General features: G+C 32.5%; 1 protein-coding gene across 8 annotated transcripts in view; it reads right to left on the reverse strand.

Annotated features, from left to right (window-relative positions):
- Positions 1–18528, reverse strand: part of DIAPH2 (diaphanous related formin 2) — a 914469-nt gene that overhangs the window by 666399 nt on the left and 229542 nt on the right. For all 8 annotated transcript variants that reach the window (XM_021932747.2, XM_021932745.2, XM_021932750.2 and 5 more), the window contains 3 exons: positions 8505–8615; positions 3177–3295; positions 1140–1256 (listed from right to left, as the gene is read on the reverse strand). In XM_021932747.2, the coding sequence (XP_021788439.1) occupies positions 1140–1256; positions 3177–3295; positions 8505–8615 (347 nt within the window). The remainder of the gene's footprint in view (positions 1–1139; positions 1257–3176; positions 3296–8504; positions 8616–18528) is intronic.

Here is an 18528-nt window from a genome sequence, read left to right on the forward strand (position 1 = left end):
ACAGCTGTTCCCTTTCAAGCCAGGTTAATCATCCCTAAGTGGAATAAAATGCTTGTCACACTTCTGCCTCACATGGATGTTCTTAGGATGAAAAACATGCCATATAAGAATAACTTCTTACTTAGTTGCTGAGAAATGGATACTTTCACATAAATGATGTTCCCCAGCTAACTGAGTACCTGTGGGCACAGTACCCCTTTTAAATTTGTTAGAACTTAATTAAAAATACAATAATTTTTAACGTATTAGCAGCCTTGCTGTTTAAAAAACAGCACAAAATTTACTATTTTAAACATTTTTTATGTCTCTGTCATGTCACAATGTCCATCAAATTATTGTACTGGTCTGAACTATAATAGTTTTCTACGCTGCTTTACAGCTATAATTTTTGTTGAGACTGTGCTGACCTCATGGTAGCTTTCCTTTTCCCTTTAATCAAGCAGGTTTTAAGAAATCAAAGAACCCAGGTTGTCAGAATTTCACACAAATTAGAGTATGCAGAACAACTAAGAGTCTCTTTGACAGTTAAATATAATATCATGGTCACCAGCCTGTGGATAATTTCAGTCACTCAGAAGCCTTTTCATAACTTTCTGGTTTTCCGATATATTCCCATTTAACTAGATTATAAAACTTTTAACTTTAGTGGTTATTATCATACTCATTTATTTTGAAGGATGATATTACTAGACATAAAATTGAAATATTAGCACTACTATTTTCTTAGATGTTAAGATCACATTTATTAGTAGATAAATACTGTAAAAAGAGAAATAACAGTAAAATCTTACTTAACATGCACAAGATAAAACCTTTAAAGTTCTACCCCAGAATCTTCAGTGCTTTTTCTGTGATATCACTATCTAGAAAAGAAAATTCATTGCAGGGCCAGTGCAGTCTGTTGGGTTCATTCCTACCAAAGTCCTATCACTGGAGTACCCATTTTTAAAAGTGCATCGCTCTCTTCTGGCCAAATTTTAAAAAATGAACACCTTTTAGAAAATGTTACCTAAAGGAATCAAACTGTTATCCCTCTGTGTATATATATGCATATATTGCATAGGCCCCACTACATTGTTCATTTTCCTTTAATACCCAATTCAAATTATAAATATAGTACTCTCAGAACTGCCTCTTACCTGATATAATAATCATTTCTGATGAGCAAAAAATGTTGTAGAATGGATAAGAAGTAATTTTCAGCAGCAGTGTCCTTCAGCATATTATACAGAAGATGGTAGACTTCATTCATATCAGTAGAAAGTAAAGGAAAAATATTAAAGATTCTTGATGGGAGTCTCATTCATAACAAAGGAGTTTAACTTTGTAAAACATCGACTTATAATCTTGCTTCCATTACTATTTCTAAACCTTCAACTCTATGATCCAGTACTTAAACATCTGCATAAAGTAATGATTCTATGGAATCATTTTGATCTTTTAACTAGAGAGACAGACCTCAAGAGCATGTCCGAGACCATCTGACTGCCAAAATCTTAATTGATCCGTTATACATATTTTAAAGTCCAGATTATAGCTGGTACCATTGGAACAGCAATGCCATCAGTGAAAATGGTCTCCTTTTGATCTTCCTGTAGTTGTGATAGAGGACCTATATTATTTATGCAAATCACTACTACTCTATTTTCACTGCCACATAAGATATAAGGCAAATGAGCTGCTGTAAACTGCTAAAAGGTCACAAAATCAGTTTTATTTTATCCAGATGAAATACTTACTAAATCTGCAATTATTATTGTTTGCATTCATTTGTATTTCATTATTTGATAAAAAATGAAAAGTAGAGACAAGATATAAAGAGTGGCAGAAATTTAGATGCTTCTAGTAAACTAGAAATCAGATTTCCACAAATGGATCCATTTTTGTAATAAAAGTGAGGACCTGGAAAACCAAGGTAAAATAAAGATAAAAGACAAGATGTAATTTAATATCCTAAAATAACCTCAAATGTCAACATTTTCTCCAAAGTAGAATTAAGCATACGATGGCTTACTTCTTAGACCCTACATAAGAGTGTTGTGCTAAAGTCTCATGAGGTCCTTAAATGGCTACACAATGGATCCAAAAATAGCTTTATGGTGAAGTTTGATTATAAGAGAAATCTATGTAAAGCAAGATATTAATTGATATGAAAAACATTTAATATTATAGAAGCCACAGTAGACTGGCATCTCTAATGATGAATAAAAATTACTAGAAATTATTCCTTATAATAATAACATTGTTATTCATTGCACACACACTTATCCAATACCTATGTGTAAGACTTTCATAGGTGCATTGAAGGAAAAAAGATTAAACATAACATTTCTGCCCTCAATCTCACAGGGGCACAGAAGTGTACATAAATAAAATAGAACAAACAAGGTACTTTGGGTATTTCAAGGAGGGGAATATTACTTCCAGCTTTGGGGAGTGGGGGCGAGGAGCAGAAAAGGGAAGAAAACATTACTGAGAAAAAATCCAACTCAAAGGTCACTTTGGTTCTGACATGTTTCCCAACTTCACCAGAATCCATTAAGTAAGAAACATAACAGGTGTGAAACAAATGGCCAGCAATGCTATGACAACCATCTCTTAGATCTAAAATAATTTCATATGAAATTGTTGCCGTCGGAAGGTTATACGCTAGTTGTATTTGACTCAGATGCTTCTACCACATAGCTTTGCTATATTCAGATACTACTGCATCTAAACATTTTTGTTATTGTTAAGAAACACAAATATTTGAATACAAAATAAGATATTTATTTGAATTGCCTTATATCTCTAAGTCACTGAAGCTTGATTTAATAAACTGAATAAGTATTTCACCTATAGTCACATACGAACGCAGTGAACTTTTCCCCCAAAAAATCCGTACATGTAAGATATATTACCTTATGCTATTCTTTATTCAAGACCACTGAGCAGAGTATACCTATAATACTGTGAGCCATTGTGCAGATTTCAATACACTCTGTGTAAATCATCAAGACAGCCTGACAATTCCTCAACATGAATCTCAAGGACAGCATTATAGTAAGGTTCTAATATAAATAAATGGATATAAATTGGGCTGACAGACAAGAACTCTAATAATGGTCCACAAAATTGCCCACAAATCCCTTTCTCACAATGCACACAAAATTGTTTTGTGGTTCGTCAAAGGATATTCCATTTCTGCTCGAATGTCATTGAGACGGTGTGATAATTCAGTTAGGTCATCTTCTTTGTTTTCATCAAATACTTTCAACTGAATATCAAGCTCATCATTCTCTTTTTCTTTTAGATCCTAATATATAAACATAAAACTTAACACATGAATAACAGTTTGACAACAGCATATTTAGGTAATAAAGGGCAGAACACAATTATTCATTTATAAACACAGAAGCAATTTCAAATATTGACGCGGGCACTTGGTTTTCTGAAAGTAAATGTAGCTGAATTTTTCTATTTCAAAATAAAAGGACCTCATTGCATTCACTTAATTTTTTTCCATGCCCTACATTTTGATTACTCACATTAAAAAATTAGCGATCAGTTCTACAACAGAAAAAAACTAACTGCTAACAACCCAAATTAAATGCTGTCGTTTTGACTAAACACACTAATCAAAGATTGCAAAAGAACTCATGCAGTCAGAACATTCACATATGCCTCTGGCAAAAAATGCAAATACAGATCAATTGTATTAACGAAGAACAAATGCAAGGATATATTCAAGCACAACAGTCCCAAGTATGGCGTGAAAAGATGTATAAACACATTTATTTTAAAAGATATTTTGTGATTTTAAAGCAAAAAGGCGTTTGGACTTTTTATTAAGCTGTACATCTAACCTCCTCCCCCACCTTATATTTTTGCTTAGCCTAATCACAAAATACCAACTTGGGCATAAAAGTTATGTTTTTGTAATACATTATAAGCACATGCATTACAAACCTCTGATAATTTTCATAATAATAGTATAAAAAATTTAGAAGCATGCCACACTAGAGATTGTTGGGCTCAATATATATCACCTGGAATATCTTTTAATATGTGTCCATTAAGTTGCAGCTTTCAAAACCCAAATCGATAATCACAACTGTGGATGCTCAAGGGTGATACCGAAAGTGGGACTAGGATGTTCAGAGCTGAGCTTGAACTCTAAAAGGAAATGCAAGCATGGTGTACTTCAAATTAGGTCGATAAAACAAAATGGGATACATTTCTTGTTTCTATCTTTATTCAATAGAACTATTATAGATATGTAATGGCTATTACTGAAGCCAAACAAATTTCAGCAATTTCTAGATGCTTTTTTTTCTAACACTCACATACATAATGATTTATTGAAAATTTACCTGCAGAGCATATGAAAATAATTGTTTCTACATAATTTCATATCAAACATAAGTAAATATATTTATGTTTGGTTTCCTTTTTAGTAATAACTTGCTTTAGCTCTAGTTTTCCAGTTTGAAATGGAATGAAGAAACTTATTAGAATGCAAAATTATCTAACGTTGCTGGGTCATATTATCAGGTGATTTCTGAACGCTATTTAGAAAATTACATAAGCCAGACAAACCCAATACACTGCTCACTGCAGAAACAACCTGTCACACATTTTACAGTATGTCTTATTCTTGTCACCATATATTCTCTCTCAGAAATTAATCGTAAAACTTAAACACTTTCAAATATGTCAGAAAAACAGAAAAATTTAAGTACTGCCATTTAGCATAGAACGTTACAAAACATGAAAATCAGTCAGCATAATTAAAATATTTTCAGTGAAAATAACTGGTTAAATGTACAATTTAGTTCTTTATTAGATCCAGACATTATTTATACTATATATAGTATATGAGCACATATAGCACAATATAAAATTTAGACATGTGTAACTGCAGTATTTTATAAATATTCTTTATTAATAACGCTCCAGGTCTATCAGAGTCAGTCCTCATTTAATGTCCTTAGTAGTTCTTGGAAACTGCAACTTGAAGCAAAAAATGTATAGCAAAACCAATTTTCTTTTCTCATCAACGTTATAATGAAAGGACATTATTCAAGGACCTACTGTATACAGTTTTGCTTCCAGGTGCAGTTCGCAAGATTCTATCAATGACATTAAACGAGAAGTTACTGTAAATATATATGCATATACACATACACATATATATGCTTATATTTATGAAACTTCCTTTCAGCCAAATGTCAAGCCTTGAAATATTCATAAATTCTTGATAAAATAAATATTTACTGAATAAAAAATTTTACATAGTACAAATAATAAATAATAAGATGGGTCTCCTATAAAAGTAAATGGAAATCTATCACGGAAGTTTTATGTTTTAAAATGTGAACTACCAAAAAGTTACTGAAATACATTGTAATTAATTATGTGAAACACTCTATGCTTGTTATTTTTTAAAAAGACATGCTGTATAGATCTAAAATTATTTTTTGCAGAATTCCTGACATATGTAATTTTCTATAACATAGTATACTTCAAAGGAAATCAAAGTCCATTGCCAGTACACTACTGATTAACAACCAACCAAAATTGAGTCTTTAAAACAGGAAAGAGTTTCTCAGACTTTTAAAGAGATAAAAGTATGCCTACTGCCTACCAACACCATTTCTTACTATGTTTTTCCTTCACGTATCTGATTTAACTAATATTTTCTTAATTTATTTAAATAAAAGGCAAATGGGGAAAATTTCAGAAGAAATCAATGTAAATTAAGTACAGAAAAAATCCTATTTTAAAACTCACTGTAGAGTTTGTAACAACTCATTTATTCTAAATTACTAAAGCAAATTTATCAGACATGAAATTTCCATGTAAATGAAATATAAACTATTTTTCAACATCAAAATTTAACTATAAGGATGACAGGAACCTTGAAAATAAATTTTTAAAGAATATAATTTAAAAATTTGTTGTCTTGAAGATTCTGATAATTATTATGAAAAAAAGTTTCACTCTACTACAATGTTGATCTCAAGGATTACTGAAATACTAAGAACCAGTTTTTCCCAACTCATAATGATTCTAGATACATATAATTTTTCATCCATATACCAACAATTAATAATTAGCCCTAGTCACATCTAATTTGCTGCTTTGAATATACTGTATTCTAGAACATTAGGGAATTCTTGTTAGAACTGGACATAAAAAAAGAATAAATAGAAAAAAATGTAAGGATTTTAAAGGCTCATCTATGACCATATTATTAAGCTTCACTGCATATATAAAGGATATGTAATGTTACTATAAATTCCAGTGGTTTAAATTTAAATATTTAGTTCATTAGCAGGTTAATTAGATAGTAGTCGACATGTGGGGTATGTAGTATATGTTAACCCATGACCACTCTGTCCTGCTCCCAAGTTGTGATAAACTAAAACAACAGCAGTGAAATCTACAGTTCTAAATAAATGATCTCTAATCTTCTCAAGGTCTATCTGCCCGAATACTGATTCTACTCTTGTATATGCGATCCCAGCACTTTGGGAGGCTGGGGTGGATCATTTGAGGCCAGGAGTTGAAGACCAACCTGGCCAACACGGCGAAACCCTGTCTCTATAAAAAAATATAAAACTTAGGCCAGGCGCAGTGGCTCCCATCTGTAATTCCAGCACTTTGGTAGGCCGAATATAAATTTTACCACAAAAATATGTACAACTATTTTGTATCCATAATTTAAAATATTTTTAATTTAAAAAAAGAACATATAAATTAAGAAGCACACAGTACCACAAAAAGTTTTATATAGGGCTATATGGCCAATGGAAAAGTGTAGCTTAGAAACACTGACACATAATCTTAGCTGTCTGTGTAACCAAATGAATAACATGAGGCCACTGAGCCCAGCAGAGATTAATGTACCCAGACAAAAGTGCAAAAGGTTAAGGACAAGGGCTACAATACCATACCGTTTCTGAAAAATGAGGACTAAAATAAATTAAAATGAGAGTCACAATTCTCTTGACTAGCCATTCAGTAGTATAAAGCAGAAAGTGAATGTTCAATTATAAATAGAGGGGAATGAAAGACAGAAAAGTAAGAGCAACAACTATGGCAGAAAACGTGGCATATTAGTAAATGAGTAGAGGATGCTACAGAGCCCTTGCAGCCAGCAAGTCTTCAAAGATGCTACCATAAAGAGAGAACCAGCCCAGTAAAAACAAGCATGGAAACAGACAAGAAGGAAATTCAAAAGCAAACTACCATCAAGACTGTAAGATTATCTTTAGCTACCTAAGGCTACAGGCTTTAGATGAAAAGAAAATTAGTGAAAAAAAAAAAAAAAAACAAGAATAATCATATGTCACACTAACTGTAATTGGTGAATGTGCCTAAGTTAACTGCACACTGAATCTCTAGATGGGTCACTTAAAATGTTGCTTTGATTCTCTGCATCCAATGCCTTGGTTTTAGGTGCCAAGAATGAAAGAACCACTTCAGGTGGGATTGACATAGAAATTTCCAAAACCAGGTGGACCCTATCATACATTTTATTAAAATGGGTTTAACAGGTCCAACCACACCACTTATTATGATGGGTTTCAACTACTTTCAGTTAAAAGTAACCCACCATATGTTACAAATTTATGCTACATACTGATTCCTCACCAGGAAATGTCCCCAATTTGGGTATTTCTGGTAAACTAGGTCATACACATGGGCACACACACACACATTCAATGACATTTGTTGTTGTTGTTGTTTTTCTCTCCTCAGTGCTTTTTCCCCACTTCCTTACTTTTACTTCTTGTCTCTCAGGTATATTCTGAGTAGCTTAAAGACACTAGCGTAATTTTACTTGTCTTGAACAATGCCATAGTCTTCAATAGTCACTCTTCAGTTAATATACTTAATAAAATATAAAACCACAGTAGTTGTATTTGTATTTATAAAAATAAGTGTGCTCATTTAAGATTCAGCATATAAAGTCGTTTCAAAAATGTTTTTAACACTGTCATAATTACAGCAAATATTCACACTCAATTTAAGAAACAAAATTGTTTTTGATTGGAAAAGTTCCTATAGCCTTGTAACAAGAGGAACATTCTTAAGCAATGTGTCTGGCATATACTAATCAAAACTCTATGCATGCTTATCCTGAATACCAATGAAATCAATCTAAGTTATCAAAGAGGAAAGCAGAAAATTTTAAATGAAAATTGAAACTGCAAAAAAAAAAAAAAGTCTCATGTTTTCAATATTCAAAATTCAAAGAAAAGAAGTTCCCTCTTGACTTGAGGAAAACAACAAAAAACAAAAACACATCGCTTCTGGGCACATTATTAGCTGAATTCGGAATCGTCATTTGTATGTAGAGAACGCTATTACTGGAATACAAAAAAGCTTACAAAATGTCTAATGCTTTACAAAACAAAATAGCAAAGCACATTTATTTACTCTGCTTCAAGTACTTTTGTGGAAGTGAAAAAAATATTAAAATTCATCAGCATAATAAACGTATACATTCAACTTACTGGTAACATTGTTTTTAGTCCTGAACGGAGAAATTCATTCCTTAAATGTATTCGAAAATCAAGCTCATAAGGAGAAGTGACAAGGGCATTTATAAACTGCATGCAGGCCACCTGCAATTAGAAAGCAAATTTTGTTTTAAAAAACACATTAAATAAATTAATGAAATAATGCATTAAGATAATATATTCACTAAAGGCATACACACATAACGATAAAATAAGAAAAGCAAATATTTCTAGAAGTATGATTATGACTTTAATTATAAACAACAAAATTAATGACAAATTATCTAATGTCCAAAACAATTCTAACAAAGATGTCATGACCAAGTATGTTGTGCTTTTAAAAAGAATACGAAGAAATATTAAACTCCCTCTGAAAAACCCAAATTGCTAAAGCGGGCAGATAGAGCCCTTTGAAAAGATCACAAAATGTATCTTTCATGTCCAGCTGTCCTCACAGTACACTTGGCCTCAATTCTACAGGGTTATAAACACTTCTAAAATAAATTAAAGTTATAAAAGTACCCTAATATTAAACAGGGAACAGTGATAACTTAGATAAATTATTACATTGATTTACATTCTCTCCATCCTCTTAATGGGATGATTTGTACAAAATATATAAAGTATTAAAATATGTAATTAAGATGGATTAACTTACTAGGTATGAAAAAAATAATAGAAGTGAATTAAGATCAACTAGAAGGCACTGGGACACTAATACTAATGCACACTTCATAATAAAGCATATGTAAGAGCTTGTTTTCAAGTAAAGTATTTGATTAAATATATTGATACTGAAAAATGAGTTTTGCTTTTCTTACCTTCTGATTTTGAGATTCCCTATTATAAAAAGGAATTTATTTGCTGGTAATTTTAATCTAGAAGGGAATCAACAAAATGCTAAGTGCCAGGTATTCCATAAATTATTCCTAAGTAGCATTTTTGGAAAATGCTGCTCAAATCTAAGGTAACTGGCTAATTGTTTAACTGAAAAGATGTCATTTAAATGTATTATTTTTTATTTTTAAAGAATGCAATGAGTAGAAGAGTGCTCAAAGGGCAAACTACAAGGGGAATCTTTGGAAAAAACAGATTATATAAGGATACTTCTATACTATATATAGAAGCACACATAAATAAATTAATGGTTAGCATGGGAAAAATATATTATGAAAAGACAAATATTTCAAATGTATTTTGACTTGACATCTACAGATCTATTATGATAGAGTTATTTTTTCCAAAATAGGGAGAAGAGATTAAAAGGTATGCTTTACTCTTGAATCTATATCTTATATATTTAAGTTGCTTTTTGGGAGATTAGCCCATCTGCCCCACATCTACATTCAAAAATCAAAAGTTACATGGTTTAAAAGGGCTGATTAAGGTTGTTTCTAACATGATCAGATATCTGAATGATACAACAATATATTCTAATTTCTATGAACGTTCAAATATCAAGATAAAACACTTAGAAAACTGACTAAATATTTGCCATAGATTTGGCATTAACTTTAAAGACATACCAGATAAGTTATAATGAAGCTTATGCTTTAATAGATCACTTAACCTTCCTATTTACAATAGGAAATCATGTTAATCTTTATGTAGTTTTGATAGGCTAGGCTATATATTTGCATACTGTACATGTCCACGGTTATATTGTCATTGTATTTGCTTGAATGACTCTTGTTATGTTACAACTATGACACGACCAAACAAGCCAAAGTACATGTCCAATCCAAAATTAATAGAGAGAAAAGTTGCCATCTGTTAGGATTGTTTTTGCCAGAAGAAATTCTAGCTTAATGGCTTGTATTAATACCCTACAAGTAAAGAGAACATTTCTGTAAGAAGCAAGTTAATGAGTCCTGCAATTGTATATTTATACAAATAAAAGTATTTAGATCAGGAGACAATAAAGATAATAAAAGTCAATAAAATTAATGAATGTATCAATATAACTTTAATAATATGTTTCAATGATATTAAATACTCACTTTATATATAATATTTGAACCTATAGTTTAATATGAAAACAAAGACGTTCCATCCATTGACTATAGTATATAATAATTAGGACATAATGTGAAGTCAGTTTTAAAAAGGTAAAGGTACTGGCTTAACAATGTACCATTTATTATATATCATATTCTAATAGATATTTAATTAATTACAAATAACATAAGATGAATAGACATGCTATCATGTCATTTTCCAACATAAGCTGATAAAGTAATACTCTTTTACAGAAATATGTATATTGTAATATGAATGTGGAAAACAAAAAAGTCATCTAAATTTTTGCTATTCCTTTATGCCATTACACAAATGCTGCCCTTTTCAGAGAATGGGAACATTATCTCAAATCCAAAACTGAAATAATTGTCACTATTTACAAATACAAAATTAAATTTAAATTAGCTTAAAGGCCAGAATATATTACTACTTAATTATAAACATGACAACCCCATTGTGTGTATCCTGAATTCATAGCTAAATATAAAATCTCAAACTATCATCATCATCATTATTATTATTAGTTATCACACAATGTATTAGGTCCTTTACATAATTCACCATCTAATCTCATCTTCATAAAAACCACACAAGGTTAGCATTACTGTTATTCTTATTTTACAGATGATGACGCTGAGGCTCAAAGCAGATAGAATAACTTATATAAGGCCACACAGCAAGGAGGAAACTCATGATTATAAATGATATCACTTTACTACAAATATAATGTCCAGCACATTCCAAAGGTCTCATAAACTCCATTCATAGATTCTCACAACAAAAGATTTTAAGGATGGGTAAGATGATAAAATGTAATTGGTACAACATGCTTAATATACTGGGGATATGTAGCTTTAAAACTATAGGTTAATCAGAAAAACATACAATAATATAAACAATAGGTTGTCTAGTATACATAGTGGCTATCATAATATATAATGTAATGCAAAAAAAAAAAAAAAGCAAAAGTAGAAAATGGTTCTTGGAGAGGGTTAAATTCCACTTCATGTACATCCTGAGCAGTAAAGTATAAATGGCATCCCATCATTCAAAATAATGGTCTACCACTCCTCTCCTTTACTTCCTGCCAACCCACTCCATACTCAGCATGTACATGCATGTGAACACATGCGTACACGCACACACACACTCTACAGTACTGTGCTATCCAATATGGGAGCCACTTGTCACAGTTTAATTTAATTACAATTAAATAAAATTTAAAATTCAGTTGCTCAATTTCACTAGCCATTGTCCCAGTGCTCAACAGCCACACGTGGCTAGTAGCTACCACATTGGACAGCAAGGATATAGAACATGGGAGAAAGTTTGATTGAATAGCACTACACTGGAGATTTTAAAGAAAAAAAGAGATTTGGCCTAATCTCTGAAACCTTCACTTCAAAGAACTACAAAACTCATTGCTGAATAATGAAAATTTCAAAATTCATATGCTCAACTTCCAAGTATATAAATCTTTAAGAGATGAGTGTACTCTATTTTCCTCTAACAATGCAAAATCAATCTGCTTTCCAAAAAAAAAAAAAAAATTCAACTCCAGAGACAGAAAATAATCATGAGATTTTAAAGCTAGACAGAACATAAAATACTCTGGTCCAATATGTTATTTAAAAATAAAGAAACTGAAAACCTAGAAAGATTGGATGATTTGCCCAAGATCACATAACTAATAAGCCCCAATGATACAACTGGAACTCAGGTCTCTTGACCTTTAGCCTTGGACTTTTTTCTACCATATTGTATCACACAAATCTCGTTTAATATAATTTCCCCTTATCTTAGAAAGAAAACAAATGCCCTTGAATTGAATATCACAAAGTCCATTATCCAGAGTTGCTCTGTTGCTTAGTGTCTTTATAATGGCTATGTTTCAAAATGGTCTGCCATATCTATTGTTACAAATACAGCTTCCATGAGAATCAAAATTTTAAAGTCACAGAAAATCAGTGAATTTCCTCCATTATTAATACATATGCTAGGGCCACAATTCTGATGCTTAATTAGTAAATACAATCAATTTCTATATTGGCATTTTCATTCAGTGATGTCATAAGATTTCAACATGAGATGCATATATATCCTATTGAATGAATACATAAGCATACATAGTTAAAAACTACCAGTTCTGTGCATGTGATAAAGTACCCAATCATTTGTGTCATGTATAATTATACACTACACTGAATCATTATCCGTTTTCTACCACATTAAGATCCTTCCTTTACTATAACAGTATATTATATTTCTACAATAATCATCTACATTTTTTAGTCACCAGATGCTGTTGTCTTCGTTCTGGGGTGGAATGGTATAAAGGGTGAAATGTTACAAAACAGATGATAAACTTTCAAAAGGCAAAGCTCATCTATACATGCCTAGGGTTTATTTGTAACACTTAACTGTCCCAAACAAAATAATTAAAATATAGTAAGTGAATGACATTTAAATATTTCCAATTGTATTGGCATAAGATATAGCATTACAAAAAGAAATTTAAGTTTGTTTTTTTAACCTAAGTGACAGAGAAAGGGAAATATTTGAACACAAATATCTTCATAAAAGTACTGGGAAAATGCTAGAACGTTTTATTGATTTTAACTTAAAGGCTTTGAAAACTATACAAACATCTATCTATTTAATCAAAATTCATAGAGCTATGGGGTACAATAATTGCCAAGTCTAGGGCATTCTCAGACAGATTATCCATATTGCCATTATCTGTGACAAATTGTACTTTTAAAATTTTATTGACACTGTTCCACACTTGACCTTATTAAGTACTCTGTTGACATTAACAAGGTCTTTCTTTATCCTAGCCCAACAGGAGTTAGGAACAAAGATGATTTAAGTCAAAGTATGAGAGAAGAAAGATGTGAATGTACAGAGCAAGTTAATTGAGAAATGGAGTACTTTCCAAGCCAATGGAAGTAATGTACAAAGGTATAAAGGTAGAGGAATAAAACAGCATAAAATCTATAGGAAACAAAGTACAATATGACTAGACTAAAAACATATGTAGAAGTGTGGTGGAATATGAGGCGAAAGAGAAAGCAACAACCAGATGAAGTATTTTGTTTGGGATAGGACTAGACTGTAATTCTAGAGACTGTGGGAAGGCATTGTTGGACTTTAAGCAGTGAACTATGGGAAGCCAATGTTGGACTTTAAGCATTCTGAAGTGCATTTCTGAGAAAAGCATTTCAGAAAGACAACATTGTGGAAGATAATTTAAACGGGGCCATAATGAAGAATAGAATATAGGGAAAGGATAAAATAGTGAGATGTAACAATACTCTGAAATTTTAAAATGGCAAAGTGAGGGTGCAGAGAGAAGGATACCATATCGAGGAAGGGAACTATAACATTAAGGATATAGAATTGATAGGATCTGGTGACTAATAGAATGGAAGATGGAGTAAGGGTAGATTCCAAGATGACTAGTATGTTTCTGCTATATGCTAACTGGTGGGTAAATACTAAGGTCAACCAGGATTGGGAACACAAGAGAAATGCAGGTCAAGGCTGGAGAGAGGTTTAGAGTAGGGAAAAGGATTTTTTTAAAAAGGAAGATAAGTATATTTAAGGACAACATTGAATTTGAAATCTAGTCAGGAGGCAGCTGAACATAGGGGGTCTGTGAGTTGGGAGGAAGAGAAGAGATCAGATAAAGACATCACATATGAGTGCTAGTTAATTGAAGCTCTGAGGATAGATGCGATTGCCCAAGGATTATCAATATGAGAAAAGCAAAGTACCAAAGGACTGAGGATCAAGCTCTAGGAATCTGCAAATTTAAGGGCCAAGCATAGAAATAAGAGAATTTAAATGAAACATAAAGGTAAAAGAAAAACAAGGAGAGCTTATGATATGGTTTGGATTTGTATCCCCACCCAAATCTCATGTCAAACTGTAATCCCCAGTGTTGGAGGAGGGGCCTAATGGGAGGTGACTGGATCATGGGGGCGGTCTTCCCCCTTGCTGGTCTTGTGATACTGAGTTCTCATAAGATCTGGTTGTTTACAAGTGTGCAGCATCTTCCCCTTCTGTCTCTTCCTCCTGCTCAAGGAAGCAAGGTATGCCTGCTTCCCCTTCGCCTCCCGCCATAATTGTAAGTTTCCTGACGCCTCCCAAGCCATGCTTCCTGTACAGCCTGTGGAACTGTGAGTCAATTAAACCTCTTTTCTTTATAAATTATCCAGTCTTAGGTAGTTCTTTATAGCAATGTGAGAATGGACTAATACAGTTTAGTATCATGGAAGTCAAGGGAGGAGGAAGCTTTGATAAAGGAGTGATCAATAGTGCCAAATAGTGCTGAGGAAGCTAATATAATGACTTCAAAAGCGGCCAGTTGCTTTTTATATCATGGAGGTCACTGGCAACCCTCTATTACTGAAAATGATAGGTTTGACAATTATTCAGTGTTGAAACAGATTTAAAATAAAGCCATCCTTGTTTAAGTCAGAAGTTAGTTTTGTGTCAATACCAAAAATGACTACATTGTACAAATATCTCTAAACAACCTACCATTATAGTAATCTATTTTCTCAATGACAATAATATAAAACTCTCAATAAATAGAACAAGTTTCCTAAGTAATATCAAGCATTCATTCAACGCTTTATAAAATGCTAATTTCCACAAATTTTCTCCATATTCATAAGCCTTGATGCCTTGCTTTCTTATAAATGCACTTTCACTGACAAATGATTAATACTTTGTCCAAAGCTACTCCCTCATACGTGATGGTCTGAGTACACTAGTGGCTAATTTACAAGTATGCTTACAGTAAAATCTCAACACTCAAGAACCACTGTGGAAAGAATCAAGCCACATAGAATAGGTCCATGTATCTGTTTATCTATTTAAGCATCAATATCTTGTTTCATATGGGACACTCTCTGAAATGAATTATATAATTCTCACATTCTTATGCAAAATAAACTAGATATAATTTAACAATTTCCTGTTGAGTCAGGGTCATCACTAAATATGTGAGTTAGTGAGGTATGGTGTAACTCAGTATTTCGGGAGGTACTGAAGTGTGCAGGGCTACTAGCCTCCACGCTCTGTGAAGTCTATTGTTATTATTTGCATTCCAGTTCCAGTCTTTTCTTACATTTCTATCTACCCCTCTCCTGTTGTCAGCTTGTCAGTTGTCACTTCTTGATGATTCCGGTGTATGATTCTGGAATAAACCCTCTCCCAACCTTCCAACCTGCACCTCTAGTCTGCTGTGGATGTAAACAGATAATTGGGTTCATTAAGATAACATATGAAAAGAGAATAAATAGGCTCTGATTAAAAGCCAAAAAGTCGTTCTCACCATGAGGTTTACTTGATAGATTTGGTGACATTTGTAGACTGCTCAGATTGTTTTATTTTATTTTTGTTTCATTTTTTAGTTCTCAGTTATATTCCAAAGGACAAATCTATTAAATAGGTGAGGAATGGATAAGTGAAGCTATCACACATCAGGAAAGGGCATATTTACAGCTCTGTTTTTGTGTACCATATCTAATTACAACATGTGCAAAGTTCATTATTATTTTCAGCATGTTAGAAAACAGTTTTTAAATGTATTAAATTATGCTACTACACTTCTTTGTATATACTGAAATACTGTAAAAACATGGCACCTTTCAAACTAACAGCAGCCTGTGAAGACGGGCTGTTTTGATAGTACATCATTGTATGTTAACTATACTCCTCTCCCTTTCAATAAACTGTTATTAATGCTCAGTACACCTTAGGTTTCCTACCTGGCTATCTAGAAAGCAGTTTGAACTAGATGCTGGTATTACCTCACTGTTTTTTATGCAGTGACTGCCAGATGATTCTGGCCTCTATTTTACCTCCTGGAAGCCCTTTTCACCTCTCATCCTACCATAGTACTGCTTCTCTATCAGCAAAGATAATTTATGAAAAATGCTTACTTGTCCTTCAAGGCCTAGTTAAAATATCACCTCATTACTGAAGCCTTCCCAGACTTATGCAAGACATAGAAGAAACAGATACAGGTGGGGAAAGTCAGTTATTTCAGGCAAAGTGTTCTGCATGATAAAAGGTTTGAGGGCATTTAAAAGTCTACAGCGTACCTGGGAAACACCAAATGTAGTATGGCGCAAACATATGGTACATTCGGGAGAATGACAGGCTCAAAGGCCAGAATGTCAAATTAGGGCCACAATGAAAAAGTTAGCAACGGGTCATGAGCATAGATTTTTAAGAATGATAATATATTAGAATTAGACTTATTTTTTAAGGATAACTGACAACAGTGTAGGGCATTTGTCTGGAGAGAAAGAACATGTCAGTATGGGGTACTAATTAGGAAATTGTTGAAATAATATTGGTGGGAGAAGATAAAGGCAGTGGAAGTAGAGTGGGTTAGATTCACAGTCAATACTATACTTTGTAATAAGACTTGATGACTGAATGCAGGGGATAAAAAAGAAAGAAGTATTGAGGAAACGTAAAGATTGGGTAGATGATACCTCTATAACCCAAAATAGGAAACACAGGAAGAAGAGGAGACTTAGGAAAAATCAGGTTAACAGAAAGAGATAATAAGCTAAGTTTTAATATAAAAGGAGTTACAGCTTAGTAGTTAAAGCACGTTATCTATAGCCAGACTCCCTGGTGTGTAATCTGTGTTTTCCCTTCTATTCACACTGTGACCCTAGGAAAGTTATTTAACCTCTATAAGCCTCGGTTTAATTATCTATAAAATGGGGATAATACTTCTATCTCTCTCATACAATTGCTGCGAGGTTTAAATGAGATAACATATCAAAGTATTTTAAACACTGTCCGGCATATGGGTTATAAATGTTATTTTTAATTTCTCAATTTTATGATACTACTGAGCTGGATGTATAAATCTGGAGAATCACTACCACAGTTGGATTGTAAAACTAGAGAAGCAATTGAGAACATTCACGGACAAAATTGTTTTAAAAAGTATGTGTCTGTATGTATATACATATACATACATATAGATATGTGTATGTGCATATGAATGTACATAAAATGATACTAAAAGAGGACCAAGGATAGAACTTAGGGAACAAAATACCTAGGAAGTAAGAGGAGGAGAAATACATTAGAAACACAGGAAAAAAAAAGATGAAGGTAGAGAACAAAGGAGAGAATGGTGCCTAGAAAGCCAAGGGAAGTAACATTTTCAAGGAGGAAGGTGATCAATAATGCCAAGTGATCAGGATTGGAAAGAAGCCATTGGATTTTGAAATTAGATGCACACTGTAAATCCTTTTGAGAACTGTAATAAAGTTGAGTTGTAAAAGGTAATTTAGAAAACATAGAAAACAAATATGGATTATTCTTTTAGAGGCATGGACTTTAAAATGAAAAGGAGAAACAAGAGGCTAGTTAGAAGGTTAAGTCAGATCAAAAGAAGTTGCTGGTGTATAATCTGTGCTTTACAGAAGAGACCGGAAAATGCTACTAAGCTGAAGGAAAGTCAATGAAGAGAGAGTGTACGAAGATATGCTATTTATCTTCCACCTATTTCTTGAACTCCTGAAGATAATGAAAATCCTATCACAGGTACAAAATTTCACTTTAAAGGTAAGCCAGGAAAAAAATCTGTGAGAAGTTAATAACCTTTTTTAAAACCCCCAAAAGGGGGGAAAATGTATATAGTTGTTATTTTAAAAAAAATTAGTCCTGTATTTTAACAAAATTACTTCCCGAGACTGTAATAACATTTTGGGAAGTCTCAGGATACTACAGAAATAGAAAAGTAATTCTGTTAAAATACAACACTAATTATATTTTTTAAGCAACAGATTTAAACTTTTGGGTTTTTGTTTCTGTATTCTGAATATATTTTTGAACTTTTAGAGGACATCTTTTCATTCACATTAGTCTAAATAAACAAACTTACTTCACAATTCTTGTGAGAGTACTAGTCTCTGTATATAACAAATTACTAATTTTTGTAGCTCATTAAAATGTG

This window comes from Papio anubis, chromosome X (genome assembly GCF_008728515.1).
Source record: "Papio anubis isolate 15944 chromosome X, Panubis1.0, whole genome shotgun sequence".
Lineage (NCBI taxonomy): Eukaryota > Metazoa > Chordata > Mammalia > Primates > Cercopithecidae > Papio > Papio anubis.